Below are 21,388 nucleotides of genomic sequence, written 5' to 3' on the forward strand. Positions count from 1 at the left end.
GGATAGAGGACTCTTCCTGTGAGTAGATGTGATACCTGAGCCATCAGGGGTTCGTCTTAGTCAATGGAGAACAAACCCTACCTTTTTAAAGAGTAATCTTTGGACTGTGAAATCTTTGTGAGCTTGCTGTTGTTATTAGACTACAGTGGTACTTTGGGTTACATACGCTTCAGGTTACAGACTCCGCTAACCCGGAAATATTACCTCAGGTTAAGAACTTTGCTTCAGGATGAGAACAGAAATCATGCTCTGGTGGCGCGGCAGCAGCGGGAGGCCCCATTAGCTAAAATGGTGCTTCAGGTTAAGAACAGTTTCAGGTTAAGAACGGACCTCTGGAACGAATTAAGTACTTAACCTGAGGTACCACTCTACTAGGGACTGCTGTCTCTGTTCCCTTGTTGGCTCCCATCAGCAGTCTGGCTGCAGCATTCTGGACCAATTGAAGCTCTCTTTTCAATGGCATCCCCACATTGAGCGTGTTAGAGAAGTCCACAGTAGGGTTAGGCTGAGAGAGAGAGAGAGACAGAGATTAGGCTAAGGTCACCCAGTGAAACTTATGGTGGGATGGGGATTTGAACCGGGATTCCACACCTCTCCAGCAATCTAACCACTGTGCCATACTCCCTCCACCCACATGGCTGCAAAATTTGTAAACGTATGGCAGCTTCAGCAGGAGCGTGGGGGGGGGGGTAGGATGTGTCTGACTGGGTAGTCTGTTCTTCTTGGAAGCATCATTCTGTAGCTCTTCCTTCCTCCATTCCTTTTCGTTTATAAAAATGGAAATGAGGTTCTCCTCCTTCCCACTCACCCACCCGCAAGCCGAAATCCTCCCTCATGTACTTCAAGCCTGATTCACCGCCACGGCTCTGTTCTGCTGAGAGACATTACGCACTCAATTTATAAAGATCAAATTAAGTTAATTTGAATTTGGCTTGCACTGGGGGTGCTAATGAAACATTGATTAACAGTGGGGGAAACCTCTGTTTTCTAGCCTTGATTGATATAAATGTCCACGTGTTCCGGTTTTGGCTCCCCTCCCATCTACCCTCACCACCCTCACCCTTCTGGCCCCCAATTTAAATTCAAAGATGTTATTAATTGGATGGCTTTGCATTGGACAGGCTGAATGTCCGTGCCGCGATTTTGAGTCTCCAGACAGGGCTGAGGCTAGCAAAAAGGAAATGTGCTCCACTGGGGAAAGAAAAGGCTTTTTGCAGCTAGACTTCAATGCTAAGTGTTGGAATGAGTCCCTTCCCTTTTGGAATAAATAAAAAATAAAATAATATGAATCTAAATGCCTTCCTTGTGCATTGTGTCACCACCACATACATGTGTCTCAGTTGAGAATGTAGGCTCTTTGGGGCAGGAACCTTTCCCCTGGATCTCAGAATTCTGCCCAGGCCACGCCTCCTTACTGACCACGCCCTCTTTGACTGCTTCTGCCTAGCTGGGAAAGGGCCACAGCTCAGTAGTAGAGCCATCTGCATTGCACGCAGAAGTTCCCACTCCAATTCCCAGCTCCACAGAAAAAGTTGGGAGAGAATATCTGCCTGCAGTCTTAGAAGGAACCTGCCAGTCTGTGTAGGCTATGCTGGACAAGATCAACTCAACAGACTCCATGTGTGGTGCCTCTTGCTTGTTTGGATGGAGAAGAGAGAGGTTTGCTCCTGTGTAGAAACCTATTTCCTTTTGTAGAGCAGGAAGGTACACACCTTTGCACAGGATGTGCCTTCTGTACAAAGGGAAGAGTCGCGTCTCTCATGGCACTGGGACTTGTGAACATCCGATGAAGCTGCAAGATCCAGGACAGGTGACAGAAAGTCCTTCTTCGTTAAGCTATGCAGCTCGCTCCCACAGGAGACAGGGTTGACCACCCACTTGGATGGCTTTCAAAGAGGATTGGACAGATTCATGGAGGAAGAGGTGGCTATCCATGACTACTAGCCATAATGGGCTATGCTTTGCCTCCACAGTCAGAAGCAGTCATGCTCCTGAACACCAGCTGCTGGAAACCACAGGAGGAGAAAATGCTGCCCTTGGGCTTGGGTCCTGCTTGCTGGTTTTACACAGGCATCTGGTTGGCCACACTGAGAACAGGATACAGGACTAGATGGGTCTCCCAAGTTGGCCTGATCCAGCAGAAACCTTCTTATGTTGCTCTGCCAATCTGCTCAGTCATCTACTGCCTTCTCTCACCTTTTCTCTTGAAACCATCACCAGATGCAAGCTGTTCTGGAGCTCCACCATCAGCTTGCACTCTGCTTAAGATCATAAGAAGAGCCTGCTGGATCACGCCAATGGCCTGATCCAGTCCAGCTTCCTGTTCTTGCAGGTGCTCCAAAGGGAAACCAGCAAGAGCACCCTCTCCCCTCCAGTGGTTTCCAGCAGCTGGTTTTCAGAAGCATTGTTGCATCTAACTTAGGCAGAACATAGTAGCCATCAACTCCCCCATGAATTTGTCTTATTCTCTCTTAAAACCACCACTGCCTCCTGTGGGAGTGAGTGCTGCAGTTCAGCTATGTGCTGCATGAAGGACTTTTTTAAAAAAAAACCAAAAAACTATACTTGTACCCTTCCTATTTTCTGTGAAACTCAAGTCCGGGTCTGTGGTGGTCCCAGGCAGGCAGGCACCCATCCAAGCCCTGACCAGCCTGAGACCAGCTTAGCTTCCACAGTGCGGCTGCATTAGATACCCCACCAGCCAATGTGCCCACTGCCCACCGTGAGAGTCTTGAGGGCCTGTTAGGAGCCCCTACCGATGTCCCTGGTGCCTTGTCCTGCAGGTGGTGAGCTTTGCCAGCTTGAAGTCGGACGTGGCCTACAACTGGATGATCCTCTGCGTCCTCTGGTGCTCGGTCGTCCAGTCCCTCCTGCTCCCGCTTTTCCTCTGGGCTTGTGACCGCTACCGAGCTGACATCAGGTCCATCTGGGAGAAGTGTGTGGCCGTCATGTCCAATGACGATGTGGGGGAAGGTGAGTGGTAATTGTTTTTTTGCGGGGGGAGTCCTCCAAATTCTGGAGGTAGGGTGTTTGGGCAGTCCAGTCCAGTCCTGGGCATTGTGTCTTTCCTACGTGAACGGAGGACAGCATCTTGGCTGAACCTCAGTCCTCTTCAGTTGCAAGGCTGATGTTTGGGAGCAGTAGGAAATGATGGACAAGACCAGGAAGAAACCCAAGGCAGCCAGCAAATGCATTCCATGTGCCCCTCCTAGCCCAAGTGAACTGTAGAATCGGAAGGGACCCAAAGGGTGAGTTAATCCAACTCCCTGCAGTGCGGTTATATCTGTCCGCATTCATCCCTGCCCTCCAGCATAGTCTATCTGCTAATATCGTAGTGAGCATTCAGGTGGAATGCTGACTCTACCTTCCCTTCCATGTATTCTCCATAACATGTTTGTGGAATTTATATATTTCACTTGGGTGTAAAAACCAAGACCTCAGAGCGGTTTGCGAAAAGGAAGAAAGCAATAAGAATTAGCAGTGAGAACCATTTAAAAAAGGCAGCAGCTACTTAAAACATTCAGAAAAGAATGAAAATTGGCAATAAAAGAATGGATCGGAGTGCATGCCAACATCCTATATAACTGGACAGGCTTGTTTTTAGCAGGTTCCGGAAAGAGTCTGGCGAAGGAGACTGCCTGATATCATTAGGCAGGGAGTTCCAAAGTCCTGCCACACAATGTGAAAGAGGAGAAACTTGCTGCTTACTTCCCCCCCACAAAGGAAACCCCCTCCCCCTCAAAAAAAAAAAAGAAATTAGAGAGGTGGGCTTTGACATCTTGGAGGAGTGGGTCCTTCATGGCTGTGGCCCCGACCCCTTCGCCCAAAGTTCTTAGCAGTGGACCCCACCCCACCCTTTTTAATGCAGCTTTGCTTCCTCTGGGACTGCAGAAAACAGCCTGGACGGGGTGATCCATACAGACCTGATGTACGAGCGGCCCTACGATTACAACTTTGCTGGGGACGCCCTGACCTTGGACCACATTGCCAAATACGACCTCTCGGCCCTGGAGAGGGGCATCCCCCAAGCCTACCCTACAAAGCCTCCCTCAGAGGACAAGATGCAGTATCTGCAGGTAAGTGGGGGGGGGGTACAGGTATCTGCCTTAAAATACTGAGTCAGATCACTCGCCCACCTAGATTAGTAACACCTCAACTGAGTGGCAGCAGGTCTCTGGGTTTTCAGACAGGGAATCTTTTCCAGCTTTACTGGGTCCTTCTGAATGGGAAGCAGGTGCTCTAACCACTGAGCTGCAGAGGGTTTGTGTTGCATCCCAGTGAACAGGAGAAGTGAAAAGTGTAACTGCTTTCTACCACCTACCAGGGAGGAGAATGGGGAAAAGGTAATCATATAATTGTCAAGTTGGGAGGGACACCCCAAAGGTCATGTAGTCCAACCCGCTGTAATGCAGGGATCACAGCTAATGTAATGGCACTTCTGTGTTCTTTAGCAGTGATGGTGCTGCTCTGCCCCTCCTTCCACCCCACACAAGGCCCATTCCTCCCCTCTGGCTGCTTTTCGCTTTCAGCTGTCTTAAAAAACCATGCGTACATCTCTAAGTCCCAGTTCCCATCTGCCGAGTCCTGTCAACTGTGGATGGTGTGAAAAGAAGCTCAGAAACATTAGAGGTGTTACGTTGCAGCTTACTTATCATGGATTGAGACTGCTCGGTCCTGGAGTTAAGTTCCATTCACCTACTTCAGAGAAGGGACCACAAGGGTCATCTAGTCCAACCCCAGCAATGCAGGAATCTTTTGCCCAATGTGGGGCTCGAACCCACAAGTCTCATGCTCTACCGACTGAGAGATGTACAGTTCCCAGAATTCTCTGGGGGGAGGACATGACTGTTTAAAGCGGAATAATGGTTCAAATGTGTTGTCTTGCACAGCTCCAAGAACCCTTTCTAAGGCACCTGCCAGAGAAATTGTGGAACAGGGGTGGCTAACCTGTGGGTGCTCCAGGACCACATTCACACCTTCCATATAAAGCTCTATGATACCACTTTAAACAGTCATGGCTTCCCCAGAAGAATTCTGGGAAGGGTAGTTTGTAAAAGGTGCTGAGAGCTGTTAGGAGGCCCCTTCCATTCCTCTCACAGAACTACAATTCCCAGAGTTGTGAAACAACCAATCGCTCTTCACAAGGAGTTGTAGCTCTGTGAGGAGAATAGGGGCCTACAAACAACTCTCCGTCCCCTTCCCAGAATTCCTTGGGAGAAGCCATGACTGTTCTAAGTGGTATCACAGTGCTTCAATGGTACAGTGTGAATGTGGCCTTTGAGAGCCCTTGAACCCAGTGCAGAGGCGGCAATCACTCTGAAGCTTCTCCATTCCTCCTCCCGCAGGTCCCCCCCACCCGGCGCTTCTCCCACGACGAAACGGACATTTGGACGACCAGCCAGATCTCGGCCTACCTCCAGCACTGGGGGGCCAGTGGGGACATGGCCGCCAGCCTGGCCCAGCTCCTCCTCCCGCGGGGGCACGGCTACGAGCGCCGGAGGAGCAGTAGCAGCCTCCTGTCCTATCAAGAGGAAGGGCAGCACCCACACCGCAGGCGCCGGAAGTCCGCCGAGAGCACCTTGTCCCTCAGGCCCTTCCCTCCGGAAGACTACTACAAGGGCGGCGGCGGCGGCAGTGGCGGGGGGCCTGGAGGCTACAAGTGCTTCAGCAAGGAGGAAGGGGTGAACTTCATCGACACCAGCCCCCTGCCCAGCCCCAGGAAGGGCCCTCTGCGCTCTGCATCCGTCTCCCTCATCCCGGACACGTTCCGCCATTGCTCGGCCAACCTTGCCAACTTCCCCTTGACCAATTTTGAGCGGGAACCTCAGGGCTTGCGGCGCCTCTCGGCCCAAGGCCGGGGGTGCTCCCTGATGGTCCCAGGCCCTTTCCTGGCCCAGGAGGATACCAAGAACTTCTTCCCTAAAGGCAGCGCCGGCTCCCCGTGCCTGGAGCAGATCCGCATCCAGCTATACGAAGCTCCTGAGGAACGCCCAGCCAGCAGCTGCTGCTCCGAGCCAGAGGGCTTCCGGACAGGCCTCAGCCCCTCCTGGGGGGGCCAGGAGGAGCTCCGGAAGGGCGGAAGCAAGGGCAGTACCAGCAGCTTCCTGAGCACGCCCTCAGCCTCCTCCGGGTATGCCACGTACCACTCGGATTCCATGGGTTCAAGCTCCTAGAAGCATAAAGCACCAGAATCCACTGGCGGGTCCCGTTCAGTTTTCTCTTTCTCTCGGGAAAAGTCTTCTCCTCTTCGTGGTCCAGGCTTTTGTTGTTTATTTAAAGAGGACTGGGCACAGCACCAAAGAAACCAAAACTCCAGCCTCTCTTGCGTGTTTTGCAAAAAAGCAGGAGGATGGAGGAGAAGGAGGAGGGCGGACAGGATGATTTGAGGACTCGGGAGCTGCAGCGGAGCAGCTTGGAGACCCATGTCCCTCTTGGCTGAACCAGACCTCGCCAGCAGAAGGGCGGTGGGGTGCACTTTCCCCTTTCCTTCTTCCTTCCTTACTTCCAGCTGCAGCCACTAGCTGGGCCCGATCAGGAATTTTCCATTTTTTTAATAATCCCGTGTCCCGCACCTGGTACTTTCTAAGACAATGTAAAGTTGTGCATGAGTTTTCTGTATCAAATGACCCCGCGATGCGTCCCCTGGATGAGGCTGTTGACGAAAGCTACGGGCTTGCAAAAGGGTGGGGGTGGGGGGGTCACCGAATTTCTCGGAGGAGGATTTTGGCAAGGTGGCAAAGCAGTCTGTGTTCCCCTTTCCTCCATCAGTCCTGGTTTGCGGGACAAGAGCTGTGTGTTTGTGTTCCATTTGTCCATGATATCACTGCACAAGCAAAGGGTTTGAGGCAGGTGCAAAGCTCGGTGCTGATATGCTCCATCCCCTGAACCGTAGGGTGTTGCAGGATGAGGTCCCTGTGGAATCTAGCCTGGCAGCTGATGGGCAAGGAGAGAGAAGAAACTGTTGGTTAAACTGGCTGCTGGGACTTGGAGTCCAACAATATTAGGCTGGAATAAGGGTTTAGTCTATGTTGGCATTTGGGGCTTTCTCCCCTCTGTTCCTGGGACTCAAGGCAGCAGCTTCTGACACACACATTTGGCCCACAGGATGGAGATTTCACCACCGCCACCACCACCTTTCCAGTGCCAAAGCCCTGCCACCCACACCATGGGTTGATTTGCTGCCTCTGGTCTGATCTGAAGCAGCAGATTGCAGGTAGAAACTGTGCTTTATGATTCTAGGGTCATCTAATCTAACCCCCTGCAATGGGCGTTTCTCCAGGGGAGAAAAAGCACGACAGGCACAGTGTTAAGGGCCAAAGCTGCAACCCATCCTCCTGTTCTCTCCTGAGCCCCAGGAACATCTAGTGATATTTTTTAAAAACACAAAATCAGGGCATCGCTGCAGCGCCCCTGCTGTGTGGCCTGGAGCACCACCTGCATGCGTCATTCAAATTGTAGTGTTGCACCTGGGGCTACTGTTTTCAGCCTGCTGGGTTGGAAAATGATGGGAGGGGATCGTCACCTTTCTGGTTTTTCTGTATGTAGGGTGGGTGGCATGTCTTTGGTACTGGCGGGGAAGGAATCTTTTCTAGCCCTTGGGCTGGATCCTTATCTCCCCATCCCAGGTGGGCCAAATTTGACTGGTGGGAGTGGCTGCCCACCTGCCAATCACCTGACATCACTATGCCACTGTGCTTTGAAGGCCCAGTTGGTTGTTGGGACTTCAAAGCACAGCACAGGGCTGTTTGAAAGCCCCTTTGTAAACAGCCCCATGCTGCTCTTTGAAAATGAGCTGGTGGGAAGTGGAAGTTCATCTGGCCCCAGCAGCAAAAATAAAGAGTTCACTCCCAGTTATTTATTTGAAAGCACATTACGTGATGGCAGGGTGGGGAGACTGGGCCTCTCTTTCAGGCTGCTTTGAACCCCTGGCCACTGTCACTTTTCCAGTTAAGCATGGGGCAAGTTAATGTTAGGACCATTAGGGTCAGCACAAAGTTTCCTGCTTGAGTTCCGTCTTGCGTGCACGACTGTGTGTGTGATGTTGTCTTGGTAGCAGGGGAGACGAAAAGGTTTGCTTTAGGGAAATAGATGCCTGGGAAAGGAATGAGGGCAAGTGGAGAAGGGAGGGGAGGGAGGGAGTTAGTATTTGTAGAGTCCTCAACATTTTTGCTTTCAGGTGCATTGTCTTCAGTCAAACAGTCTCCTCCCTCTGGGGCAGGAGGTTCTCCCAGTGGAGTCACGAGAAGCTTCCTTGAGCTAAGATAGAACCAGATTCGGTGCTTGTTTACGTTCAGCTAATGGCTGGATATGCCACCGTTTCAAGTCCAATCTAGTGCGGTGCAGGAACCGCAGCTAGAGAATCCATGACAGGTGGCCATCCAACCTCTGCTTTGAAACCTCCAAGGAAGGAGAGTCCACCACCTTCTGAGGTTGTCCATTCTGCTGTCAAACAGCTCTTGCCGTCAGAATGTTCTTCATCAGAATCTCCTTTCTCATCTCCAACCCATCGTTCAGCCCAGACACTGAGGTCCCGCTCCGAGGGCCTTCTGCTGGTTTCCTCACTGTGAAAAGTGAAGCTACAGGGAACCAGGCAGAGGGCCTTCTCGGTGGTGGCGCCCGCCCTGTGGAACGCCCTCCCATCAGATGTCAAGGAAATAAACAACTATCTGACTTTTAGAAGACATCTGAGGGCAGCCCTGCTTAGGGAAGCTTTTAATGTTTGAAGTTTTATCGCTTTATTATTATTATTGTTAATAATAATCTGTTTGGGAGCCGCCCAGAGTGGCTGGGGAAACCCAGCCAGATTGGCGGGGTATTATTATTATTATTATTATTATTATTATTATTATTATCCCATGGTGCGGGCCCTACTCCCTGGAGCAGCAGAAATGGGGGATCTGTGCCTTTTAGCTGCTGAAGAGCAGGCAGAAATATGAGGTGCCCCTTTTCCTTCCTCTTCAAAACCTATTTGCACACAGCTTTTGAAATCAACCCACATTGTCCATGGCTGTTTTCATCCCTTCGCTGGGCAGATCTACACCTAGGACACTGCTTTGCACTGAGACCAAACTGGTTCATCTCGCTCAGTATATTGTCCACCCTGAGTGGCAACAATGGTTCTTCCAGGGTTTCAGGCATAGGGGACATTCTCTGCACCCCACTTGGAGATGCTGTCAGGATTGGACCTGGGACCTTCTGCAAGCAGAGCAGAATGAGATGATAGAGTCCAGAGGTGGAGAGCAGGCTGTACCACTTTAGGGTGCCGGAAATTGATAATTTATTTGAGCGTCCCCCCACATCCGAGGCAGATGCTGCCTTGATAACAGAGCTATAATCCTGTGCTGTGGAGGAACATTCTCATCTCACTGAAACCTGTTGGGTGTTCCTTATTTTTCCCTTTTGGATTTTGGATTATTTAAGAAAGGACATACACTTCAATAACATACAAGGAGTGGAGAAATAAAGAAACACAATGCGACGAAATTGAAGTTAAACATAAGACACAAAATGCAAATTTGCATCCTTTGGGTCACAATCCCTGAAAAGAATTACGGTACTGCATTGGTCTTGGGGGTGGGAGTAGCAATGCAATTGCTATTACAGTGGTACCTCTGCTTAGATATGCTTCAGGTTACATACGCTTCAGGTTACAGATTCCGCTAACCCAGAAATAGTACCTCAGGTTAAGAACTTTGCTTCAGGATGAGAACAGAAATCGTGCAGCGGCAGCAGGAGGCACCATTAGCTAAAGTGGTGCTTCAGGTCAAGAACAGTTTCAGGTTAAGAACGGAACTCCGGAATGAATTAAGTACGTAACCAGAGGTACCACTGTACATATACAAATGTTTGAGAGATACAGGAACAAACAATGGCTTGCCTGTTTGCCATCATATGGTCCACAACTTGAAAAAGAAAACAATCTGCAGTGGAGAGTTGATGCATTGGTTCAAGTGCCCCCCCACCCCACCCCCTACCCCAATCTGTTTTAGGATGGTCACCTGTCTTGGGTGCCAAATCTGGAGACAGCTTTCCAAAATGTAGATTGGCATCATTCGTAATTTATTCCCCAGCGCTTTAAGAATAAATATGGGGCCTTTGGGAGGATGAGCATTTTCCTCATAGGTCAAGGAAGGGGTTGTTATGCATGCCTGTATTTGTGGTGTGGGGGATGTGGAGGGTTCAAAAACATCTTGGGGTGGGGCTGGGTGGGATTGGTTGCACTTTGAAACTTGTACTGTTTTAATCATTGTAGCAGATTTATTCCCCTCACCCCATCACTATGAAATCCACAGAGGGAGGCCAGTGTGGTGCAGTGGTTAAGAGTGGTGGACTCGTAATCTGGGTTCGATTCCCTGCTCCTCCACATGCAGCTGCTGGGTGACCTTGGGCTAGTCACACTGCTCTGAAGTCTCTCAGCCTCACTCACCTCACAGAGTGTTTGTTGTGGGGGAGGAAGGGAAAGGAGATTGTTAGCCTCTTTGAGTCTCTTTGAGACTTCTTCAGGTATAAAGCGGGATATCAAATCCAAACTCTTCTTCTTCATCATCAGGGCAGAGCATCTCAAAAGGCAGGTTCTAGGGCGCAGAAGTGCTCAGTGCACATCCTTCCCCATGGCTTTTCTTCCTTTTACTGAAAAACAACAGCAGCGCCGAAAAAGCATGCTTCTAGTGCTCATGCTTACAGATGCTAACTCGCGTCTGAACCGGTGCAGCAGCAGCGCCTGTGTCGAAAAGGGTAGCTCAGAGGAATTGTGATGATCCCTCACTTCATCTCAAGTGTAGTTTGTTCTCGCACAGGCCACAGGATGGGGTCCCGCCCCCCCCCCCCCGCCCCGCATTGTGGGTTTGCAAGGGGGAGAAGGATGCCAGTTGCTGAGAGGAGATCAGTCAGTTTGGGCTGTGGTTTCCAGAAAGGGGCTCTTTCGCTGCGTCCGCCATTGAATGTCCAAAGTCGTAGGGAGCAGTAATTATTTGAAGGCTAACTGTAGAGGTTGCACCTTTGGAACAAGACTGCCTCCCTCCTTCCCCCCCACAGGGAAAAAGATGTTGTGCCAGGAAAACAGCCATGGCTCTCTGTGGTGTGACCAACAGACTTCTTGGTCGCAGTGGCGTGACCAACAGACGTCTGGGGCACTGTTTTTTCATTATTATTATTATTATTCCAACCACTTGATATTCCACCTCCCCACAAATATATTATGGATGTTGTGCCTTTTAAGGGTTTGACAATAACGATGCTGGTAATTAATATCTGACGAACATCGATAGTCCCGTTGATGAGCCTATATTGGATTTCTTTTTTGCAGAAAGCAGTCAGGTAAGAGGTGGGGTGAGCAAGATGAGATGCTTAACCCTTTTGTTGTACTGTATCTTTTTAACTCTTTGTAGTGTCACAAGGCAATACTTTTCCAAACCCGTTGGGAGGGTCACCGTATCTCAGAAACCAGATCCCATGTTTTTACTGACCTTTTGGGAAATAATACTTTTTTAAAGAAAAAACTCACCACCTTGGCTATAAAGAATACTATGCCGGAGGCTGAAATTCATAGGCCTAGCCAGGCAATACCTTTCTACTGCTAGAAGACCACGGGATTGGGGTGGGGAGTGTTTATTCCAGCGCTGAGGCTTCTCTCGGCCAGCTCAGAAAAGGACTCCATTTCTGTTTTGTGTCCTGTCCCTTTCTCTTGGTGACGTTCCACTCTGTGCAAAGACAAACTTTCTGATTTGTGTCTGGATTTGTCTCGAAACCAGATTAAAAAAAAAAAAGTTTTATTCATCGGTTTTTCCAAACTGTTTGTAGTTTGCTCTTTTTTTCCAACCACTTTGAGGGTTCCTTTCTCTTAAAGACCAAATTAAAAACGAAAACAAAAACCCGTCTGTTATTTTCTTTGTCTCTAAACCTCATTGGCCTCCTTTTTAGTTACCAAAAAACAAAAACAAAAAACAAACCCACCCAAGGGCAAGCCTATGTAATCCAACCTGGTGCCTTCCAGATGTTTTGGACTACAACTCCCATCAACTTCAGCGAGCATGAAGTTGTAGTCCAAAATGGCTGGGGCTCATGGGAGTTGTAGTCCAAAAAAGGAACACACAGAAATACATAGGAAGTGCATTTTACCGAGTCAGGCCATTGGTCCATCTTTGCTTAGTATCATCTACACTGATTGGCATGATGATTTTCTCTCCAGTTGGATATTCTGGCAAATACAGTATGTAAAAATGCCTGCTTGTCTGAATTTACCAATGGAAAGTATCCCCTCTTTTTTTTTTTTTAGAATTGGATGTTTTCTTTTTCTTGGACCTGATTTTCATTGAGTCATTCTGGCAGTAAGACAAAAGCTTGATAAGCACAAAGGCAGCCTGCAGGATCAGGCCAATTGCCCATCTATTCCAGCACCCTGTTCTCACAGTGGCAGACCAGATGCCTGAGGGAAAGCAGCAGGCAGGATTTAAGCACGAGAGCACTCTCCCCTCCTGTAATTTCCTTTCCTTTTCTTGACGAGATTTTTCAGGCTCACCTTACCCAAATATGACCAGGATTAGGATGAGGAGCACAGCTTGCTGCTAAGGTCTCTAAGGTGCTACTGGACATTATCTATCTATCTATCTATCTATCTATCTATCTATCTATATATCTCGACTGCGTCAGACCAACACGGCTACCTACCTGAAGCTTGGTGCTAGTTCTGGTCTTTCCTAAGTGGCCCAGTGGACTGTTGTCCAATGCATTGACCCATTAACCTATGGATGTCCCTCGAGGCTCCCTCATGCTGTTTAAACATCTTCATCAAAGGTGGGGAGCCTGTGGCTCTCCAGATGTTGCTGGCTGCAACTCACATCATCCCTCACCAAGGCTACGCTGGGGCTTCTTGGAGCTTGGAGTCCAACCCCATCTGGTGTAAAATAACACATTTCCCAGTCTCTGGTCATCTATCCTTTCCACAGGGTAGTGAAATCTGGTTCCCAGTAGCAGAACGGAAGGAGACAAGAGTGTGTGTGTGTGGGGGGTTTCAGCCGTTGCTGCTAAGCATGGCTTAGTAGTAGCATTAAGACTGGGGAAACGAAGGAAATGGCTCCTTGATTTTTAATACGCTTCTCGTTTGGCAAACAGCTGGAATTTTGCATGGAATCACTCCCACCTAGTGGTTGGCAAGGGCATCACAGGCACCCACCCAAATTCCTTGGGTTTGAAGCAGTCATAGAAAGCTAGGGTGTTAATACCCGCCTAACAGAAGCCCAGGGACGTGGGTGGCTCTGTGGGTTAAACCACAGAGCCTAGGACTTGCCGATCAGAAGGTCGGCGGTTCGAATCCCCGCGACGGGGTAAGCTCCCGTTGCTCGGTCCCTGCTCCTGCCAACCTAGCAGTTTGAAAGCATGTCAAAGTGCAAGTAGATAAATAGGTACCGCTCCAGTGGGAAGGTAAACGGCATTTCTGTGCGTTGCTCTGGTTTGCCAGAAGCGGCTTAGTCATGCTGGCCACATGACCCGGAAGCTGTACGCCGGCTCCCTCAGCCAATAAAGCGAGATGAGTGCCACAACCCCAGAGTCGGCCACAACTGGACCTACCTTAACAGAAGCCCACGAATCTTCCAAAAGGTAAAGCAACCCACTTCCTGGCTGAGCCTAACACCCTTGAGGTTATTTCTTATGCATGAAGATACAGTCCCTCCCCTGCTATATGAGCTCTTAAGGACCTCGTCTGAGTCCTGCTACTAGATCAAGCCAAGGGCCCAATTAGCTCAACAGCATCTGTTCACAGCAGCCAGCCAGATTCTCCAAAGAGAAGCCTCTGAAAGCAGGATGGGAAATGCAACAGCCCCTCTGAGTCAAATGAACCTTAATGGCTTCAGGTGCCGACTGAATGACCCAGTTAATCAGCAACCATCTCCAAGTGCCCTTTGTAAATCCCCCTCAATCTTAACCGTAATTAGCACCTCGTATAAAAAAAGCCCCACAGGGAGCTTCAAATCGTTAAGGGAAGGTTTCTCCTCTTCCTTTATTTTTGGCACTCAGGAATAAGCTTGATTCTCCCATGATTCAGGCTGCTGTGACAGACAAGGAATTAACTCCAACTCCTGGCCGTTTCAATGAGGCCATTTCAACACGTTCCACAGCAATTGTTGGTGGGTTTCTTCCTTCCCCTAGAATAAGGATTGGGGACAATTGTGCAGGCTGGGGATTGCTCTCTTTCTCATCAATGTAAGAACAAAAAAAATTCCTTCCAGTAGCACCTTAAAGACCAACTAAGTTAGTTCTTGGTATGAGCTTTCGTGTGCATGCACACTTCTTCAGATACACTGAAACAGAAGTTGCCAGATCCTTCTATATAGTGAGAAGGTGGGGAGGGGTATTACTCAGAAGGGTGGTGGGAATGGGTGATTGGCAGATAGCTGTGATGAGCCTGTTGACGACTCTTAACGACTGCAATAGGTCTTACAGGAAAAAGCAAGGGGTGAGAAGGTGAAAAATGGCTTTGTCATGTATAATGAGATAAGAATCAAATGTCTTTGTTCAGACCAGGCCTCTCCATGGTTTTAAGTTTGGTAATGAGTTGCAATTCAGCAGCTTCTCTTTCCAGTCTATTTCTGAAATTCCTTTGTAGTAAAACAGCTACTTTGAGATCTTGTATAGAATGTCCTGGGAGATTGAAGTGTTCTCCTACTGGTTTCTCTGTCTTGTGATTCTTGATGTCAGATTTATGTCCGTTTATTCTTTGGCGTAAGGTTTGGCCTGTTTGTCCAATATAGAGAGCTGAAGGACACTGTTGGCATTTGATGGCATACACAATGTTAGACGATGAGCAATTAAATAGTCCCAAGATGGTATGTGTGATGTTGTTGGGACCAGTAATGGTGTTGTCCGGGTGTATGTGGCAGCAAAGTTGGCATCTGGGTTTATTGCAGGCTCTGGTGCCAGTGTCCGTGTTGAGTCTGGTTGTAGTATTATTGTGGGTTAGGAGTTGTTTAAGATTGGGTGGCTGTCTGTAGGCAATGAAAGGTCTTCCTCCCAGAGCTTGAGAAAGAGAACTGTCATTGTCCAGGAGAGGTTGTAGATCTCTGATGATGCGTTGTACTGTTTTAACTTGGGAGCTGTATGTGTTCTGTTATTTTCTTTTTTGGGTCTGTCTTGCAGCAAGTTCTCTCTGGGTATCAGTCTGGCTCTGTTGATCTGTTGTCTAACTTCATCTGCTGGGTATTTTAGTTCTAAAAAGGTTTGCTGTAGATCTCTTAGGTGAGAGTCTCTGTCTGTAGAATTGGAACAGATATGGCTGTAACGTAGTGCCTGGCTATATACAATGGACTGTTTGGTATGTTTGGGATGGTAGCTAGAGGCATGTAGATATGTTTGTCAGTCAGTTGGTTTACGGTATAAGGTGGTGTCTATGCGCCCATCCTGTATTTTTAAAATACCCAGCAGATGAAGTTAGACAACAGATCAACAGAGCCAGACATTTTATAGGCACTGGCCACGGGCTGAGAAGCAGCTAGAAATCACATATTAGCTTTAGAAAGTGCAAAGAAGAAAACCCTAGAATGGTGACTCATGCAGAGTTGCAACAAGTGCCCTCCTCTCTGGGGGCTGGCTTCGCAGAGCCTTGATGGATCATGCCCATCTAGTCCAGCATCCTGTTTTCACAGTGGCCAAGAAGGTCCATAAGCATGACTTGAGCGTAACAGGAGCTGACTCCCCAGCAACTCATATCTGGGAAGCTGCCTCTGACATGGGAGCTAGGGGCAAATGATAGCCTGGTCCTCCATTGAAAACCACCCAAGTTGGGGGCTGTCACTACATCACACAGGTGGCAGGGTTCAAGCAGTAACCTAGGGCAGAAGTTGAGGGATGCACCAGTAGCTGATTCTAGCCTTCTGAATTGTGGAAAAGAGGAGACCCACACCAAGTTTGGGGTAAGGCAATGTTTTATTTTTATTTTTATTATTAAAGTTATTACATTGTTTTAAAGTAACTGTACACTAGTTTTATTAAGAAACCGTTTAAAAAAGAAACAGGAGTTATAGATAGAAAAGTCAACGTCGTAAAAGCTACATTTTCCTTCCTCTGAGGGGAAATGCACAGAACTACAGAAAAGGAAGTGGGCCTGATCCTGTGCAAAGGTTGCCACCTTTTTTATTAAAAAAAAACAACTAGCTCCAACGAGCCCTTATCTGGCAGCAATGCTGCTTTCATGTAAAAGTGTCCCTTGCTGAATCCTGTGGCTGCTTAGGGCATAAGAATAATAGAATGGTAGAGTTGGATGGGACCCCAAGGATCATTTAATTCCCCCCCCCCACAACTCCCCTCCACAACTGGCAATTTCATACTGCCCTGTTCATCCCTCCCAATTTTCCTGACTCCCCCCCCAAAAAAAAATTTGAAAACGGGGTTGTCATATTAACTCCTACTCCCAATGTAGGGGGCTATGTGCCTTTAACAGCTTTGCAATGGGCAGGAATCCAACAGGTGAAGCCTCCTCTCTTCTACTGCCTGCCTGTCCCTGGTGAAAACGTTTTTTTCTGACACGTTTTGTTTTTCTTGCGTTGCCTCCCCGCCCAATTTTAATACAAAATAGGGGCACGGGGCTAGGAAGGATTTTTAAAGCGTCAGAATCCGGTGCCCAACACAGAATGGGGGCTCAGTTCAGACAGAACCAGGTCTTCGTTGAAACTAAACGCTTGGTTCAGTTGGAACCCGGACTCTGGGCCTTTGAGGTCTGGATCGGAACCACCCAGCTTACGCATTTTAAGGAAGAGCAAAGTATCCCTTGTGGGTCCACAGCGTTCATGGAACTCGAGAAATAGTCTCTCCGCCAGTCTTCAAAGGCCCCCTCCCAGCCCCTCAAGCAAACCGTAGTGCCTCTACAGCGTTCTAGGACGAGTGCCACACACGGAGCCCATGCGTGTTTCCTCGGGAGCAAGCGCCATGGAGATCAGTGGGGTTTACTCTCATGTAAATGTACATAGCATGGCAAGTCCCAACCTAGCGCGCAGGCGGAGGCCGAAATGGAGACGCAGCACCAGAGCGCACGGCGAGAGCGCACGGCCAGGGCGCACCGGTTTCTTACCAAGGCCGCCACAGCTCTTGGCTCCGCTCAGGAAGCGCCTGCCCGCTCTGGCCCCGATCGCTCCCCGCCTGGTTGCGGCCTCCCACCGCGGGGAAGGAGGCCTCGCACCCTCGGCTCTTCAGCGGCCTCGCTTTCCTGAGAGTCGTCGTCGTCGGCCCCCCAGGGCTGCCCAGCGCGGCCAGCCGGGCTTTGGGGGGCGCCGCCTGCGGGTCGCTGTCCGTGGTGCTGAAGACGCCTCCGGCAGCGGCCATGGGCAGAACTCGGGCGAGCTGGTGCAGGAGCTGGAAGGAAGAGGAGCAGGAAGCTTCGCTGGCCGCTTCGGAGCGCAGCAGGAACTGGCGCACTCCTTGCAGGCAACTCCGAAAACCGGCCTGGTAATCGGCGCTCTTGGTCAGCGGCACCCCTGGAGGAGGAAAGAAGTCGGGAAGTCGGATGGAGACTGAGCCGCTTACGCTCCCAGTCCCACTCGCGCTCCAGGAGTCAAGATAGGGGAGATGACCACTCTTTAAGGCTTAAGCCAGTGGCTCGCAAACTTTTTCAGGCTACCGTCCTCTTGGTTCCATAAACTCACCCGCATTGTCCCCTACTCTATACAAAGCATTATTCAGAATATCTGTTTGCACGACCCACTGAGGAAGAATAAAATTCAGAACAGGAGCAATTAATTGTGCATTGATTCAAAATCAAATTAAAACTAATTGGTTTCGCTAATTCAACAAAATTAATTAGCTAGATCCAGCTTTCCAAAGTCTGGTAGTATTTTACATTTCCAGTGCTGCCACCCCACTCCCTTGCCCCTGCCCCCCAGTTAATCCCACTGTCCCATAGAGAGTGTTCTTGCCCACTTTCGGAACCACTAGAGGTTAATTATCAGAAGCTGCTCTTGTCAGAGGCAGTGAAGGTTCACCTGGGGCCCTTCAGACGTCTCTGGACTTCAACTCCCAGTAGCCTCAGGCTAACAGCCAAGAATGATGGGAGTTGTACCCCAATAACAACTGGGGAGCCACCTGGTCACTATTAATTTGTGTCCTGCAAGAGTCGATTGTGTAAAAACACTCTGCTAGGACTCCAGCTGATCTTCCTTTTTTATTTTTGCTCAGAACTGTGATGGTCTGATGATCAGTTACAATTTGCTAGCACTTGTAGTGTTTGGTCAATTAGTCGGTTAATCAACTGCAGTACGTTTTGTTTTGTTTTAATGAAAATGTGTCCTTGAATGATCAGTCAGCAGACTTTTAAAAACAAAAAAACCCAACTTTTTTTATTTATTTTAAAAAATATGGCTACTAACTGTGAACAGCAAGCGGCATCTCTGCCTCTGTGTGGGCAGAAAGAGAATGCCTCTTCTGAAACTATGGCTTCTTTGATACATCATTCTAGAAACCCAAGGGACAGTGCAACCCTGTGCATGTCTACTTAGGAGTAGGCTCCATTGAGCTCAAGGGGGCTTAGACCCAAGTGTGTGTAGCATTATAGCTGAAGCAATCAATCTTTTTTGAGGTGTTGCTTTCCCCTATGTCAATCAGCTAAAATGTTAATCTACCAATGCTTCCTTAATTGGGTTCCATGGTTCCATTTGGGTGGCTTACCTTGGTGGGCCAAGGGCTGTAGGCTCTTCATGTACTTTACGCTCAGCTCCAGGATGTCTGCCTTCTCCAGCTTGCGTTTCCGGATCTGCAATTTCCCCACCAAACCAAAGAAAGCCAAGGGGTTACTGGGGACATTTCTTCCTGTCCTGCCCTTAGTGAATGACTTCCCCCCATAACTCTGTTGGCTTCTCTCTCAGCTGGGTCGAAGGATGGAAGTAACTTATTTATTGCATTTCTATCCCATGTCCACTCATTTAATCCCCACAGCAGCCTTGCGAGGTGGGTTAAACTGAGAGCCAGTGGCTAGCCCCCAAGGTCACCCAAGCAGATTTTCCATGGCTGAGTGGGGCTTTGAATCTAGGTTTTGGTCTGGAACACAACACTACAGGGGGATGAGATGGGCCCCTATTTCAACGTTGCTGGTTCTAAAGCAAGGGTACTGGAGTCTCACCACCTGTCCCCTGATGTACCAAGCGCCTCCCTTCTGCCGACCCCCACCCCCACCCCATCCTGCACTTACGAACATCAGAATCCGCCCTATACTAAGCCAGACTATTGATGCATCTAGTGTGTTATTGTCCTCACTGACTAGCAGTGGCTCTCCAGGGTTTCAGGCAGGAGACATCCCCAGTCCTACCACTGGGGATTAAAACTAGGACCTTCTGCATGCCAAGCAAGTGCTCCACCACTGAGCTGCTCCGTTCTTCCAACACTGGTGTGATGAAAAAGGTAAAAAGACGGAGAGGGTGAAGAGGAGAAGGGGGTCCTTTGTGCTCCTGCCTCTGTCATTTTCAAAGTAAAATGTAACCCGCTTCCATGGAGATAAACTGGCTCCCTGACTCTCCCTCTCTCCTGGAAATGCAAGGGAAGTGGGAGCCTCACCTGATGGGAGTAGTTCTTTTCCAGCAGAGCTTTGAGTTGCTCTAGGGAGAGGTTGATGCGAGCTCGTCTCCTCTTCTCCATGAGGGGTTTGGAGACCTGAGAAAATGCACACGGGGGGGATCTATTTATTTGTTTATTTTATTTATTACATTTCAGTCCCACTTCCCCCCCTCCAAGGAGCTCAAGGTGGCATGCACAGTTCTCCCCCTCCTAATTTAATCCCAACGACAACAACCACCCTGTGAGGTAGGTTAGGCTGAGAGGCAGGGACTGATTCCCAAGCTTAATGGAAGCGGAGGAAATTAGAACACTTAGAAGTCCAACACTCTGACCATTACACCGCACTGCCTTTCAGGTATCAGCCAGGCTTAACTCTGGAACTTAAACCACATTATATCACATAATACCATATTATTACATATTCATTCGTTGCTTACTACAATTTTTTTTGTCTCAAATGCCATTTTTTAAAAAAGGTATACAACTTCTGAAGCGAGAAGAGATGAAGAGACTCCTGAGTGCACACAGAGTGCATTCTTTCCACCACAGAATAAAGACATAGGTGGTGCCGGGGGGGGGGCAGAGGGGCAAGCACCCCCCACAAAGAATCTCACTCTCACCACTTGTCTGCCTCCTGTGGCTGGACTTCTGCCATTAACAGAGACTGTTAATTATCTTTCAGAGATGTTATTATGTGGGGCACAACACAACTTGCCCACATAGAAATAAACTTTTCCCCTTCTGTGCCCCCCCATATTTTTTGCTGGTGCCCCTACTGCCTACAGAGAGTTGCCAGACACCTGTAGATTGTGGGTGGGTGGGGAAGAGCTTTCAGGTCAGAGCAATCTTTTTTTGTCTAGATATTGACTACTGGCTTTTTGCAGTTTCTCCCTATATAAGCTCAGGGGAATCTCCAACTATTCCTGGCATTGGAAACAGGTGCCATGCTGATCTTGGGAACACATTAACCCCTGGGCAAAAACACATGGCAAAGGGACCCTTTTCTGTTTCCACCCTGGGGAGGGAGGGCAGGTAGGCTGCCCCCTGTCCTTTTGCTCCCATCTGTAGCATCAGACCCACCAACCTTGCGGAAGGAATTGAGCGCCCTCCTCTCTTGCAGTCTGTGGTCCGTACCCATCCTGCATCCTCTGCCCTCCCTGCACCAAGGAGGTGGCATTTTATCTCCGGAGTCGTTTTTCCATTTCAATGGGTCCATTCAGGCTGGGGAACCTCCCCCGCAAAGGGGAGGGAAGTGGTGGAGGGTGGAGGAGAGGGTAGCGGCTTGCAGAGAGATGGAGGGCGGGATACAGGCATTGGGATCTGCCTGCATCAAACGGCTTTCAGGTCCCGCTTTAAGGACAGATTTGTTATCATGCGCTTTGCCTACTTAGAAACATCCAGGCCTTTGGGGAGAGGAAGAGGGGCTTGGTGGTGGAAGGCAGCAACACCCACCCCACGCCCCTGGTGAATTGTTCCTCATTGTAATGTCCCTCGAGCATGTACAAAGCGCTTTCCCATTTCCACACAGCCTACAAACAAGCTAGGATCAGGAGGGAAGCCAAAAGGGACTCCATAACCTCTTTGTTGATCAGTTAAGCACTTGCTTAACCCCAGGGACGACTGCTTTAAAGGCTCAAGTGGGGACTGTTTTGTCTCCTGTAAAAACGCCCAGGCCAAATAATAATGAGTTGATTATGGCACTTGGATCCTGGCGCTTGCTTAATCCAAATGCAGTGGTACCTCGGGTTAAGTACTTAATTCGTTCCGGAGGTCCGTACTTAACCTGAAACTGTTCTTAGCCTGAAGCACCACTTTAGCTAATGGGGCCTCCCGCTGCCGCCGTGCCGCTGCTGCACGA

At 49.2% G+C, this 21,388-nt stretch overlaps 2 protein-coding genes across 2 annotated transcripts in view; one reads left to right on the top strand and one right to left on the bottom strand.

The window, feature by feature from the left end:
* Positions 1-11,872, top strand: part of GPR153 (G protein-coupled receptor 153) — a 34,691-nt gene extending 22,819 nt beyond the window's left edge. The window contains exons 4-6 of the mRNA XM_028740474.2: positions 2,784-2,973; positions 3,892-4,076; positions 5,346-11,872. Of these exons, the coding sequence (XP_028596307.2) occupies positions 2,784-2,973; positions 3,892-4,076; positions 5,346-6,173 (1,203 nt within the window). The 3' untranslated portion in view covers positions 6,174-11,872. The remainder of the gene's footprint in view (positions 1-2,783; positions 2,974-3,891; positions 4,077-5,345) is intronic.
* A 4,027-nt stretch (positions 11,873-15,899) lies between these two features.
* On the bottom strand, positions 15,900-20,802 carry HES3 (hes family bHLH transcription factor 3). The gene is made up of 4 exons (XM_028740473.2): positions 20,615-20,802; positions 19,531-19,626; positions 18,649-18,733; positions 15,900-17,462 (listed from the first exon to the last, which is right to left on the bottom strand). The coding sequence occupies exons 1-4, from the start codon at positions 20,744-20,746 to the stop codon at positions 17,056-17,058; spliced, it is 720 nt and encodes a 239-aa protein (XP_028596306.2). The 5' UTR covers positions 20,747-20,802; the 3' UTR covers positions 15,900-17,055.
* Positions 20,803-21,388: the final 586 nt, after the last annotated feature.

The sequence above is a fragment of the Podarcis muralis genome, chromosome 7 (assembly GCF_964188315.1).
Source record: "Podarcis muralis chromosome 7, rPodMur119.hap1.1, whole genome shotgun sequence".
In the NCBI taxonomy this organism is placed as follows: Eukaryota; Metazoa; Chordata; class Lepidosauria; order Squamata; family Lacertidae; genus Podarcis; species Podarcis muralis.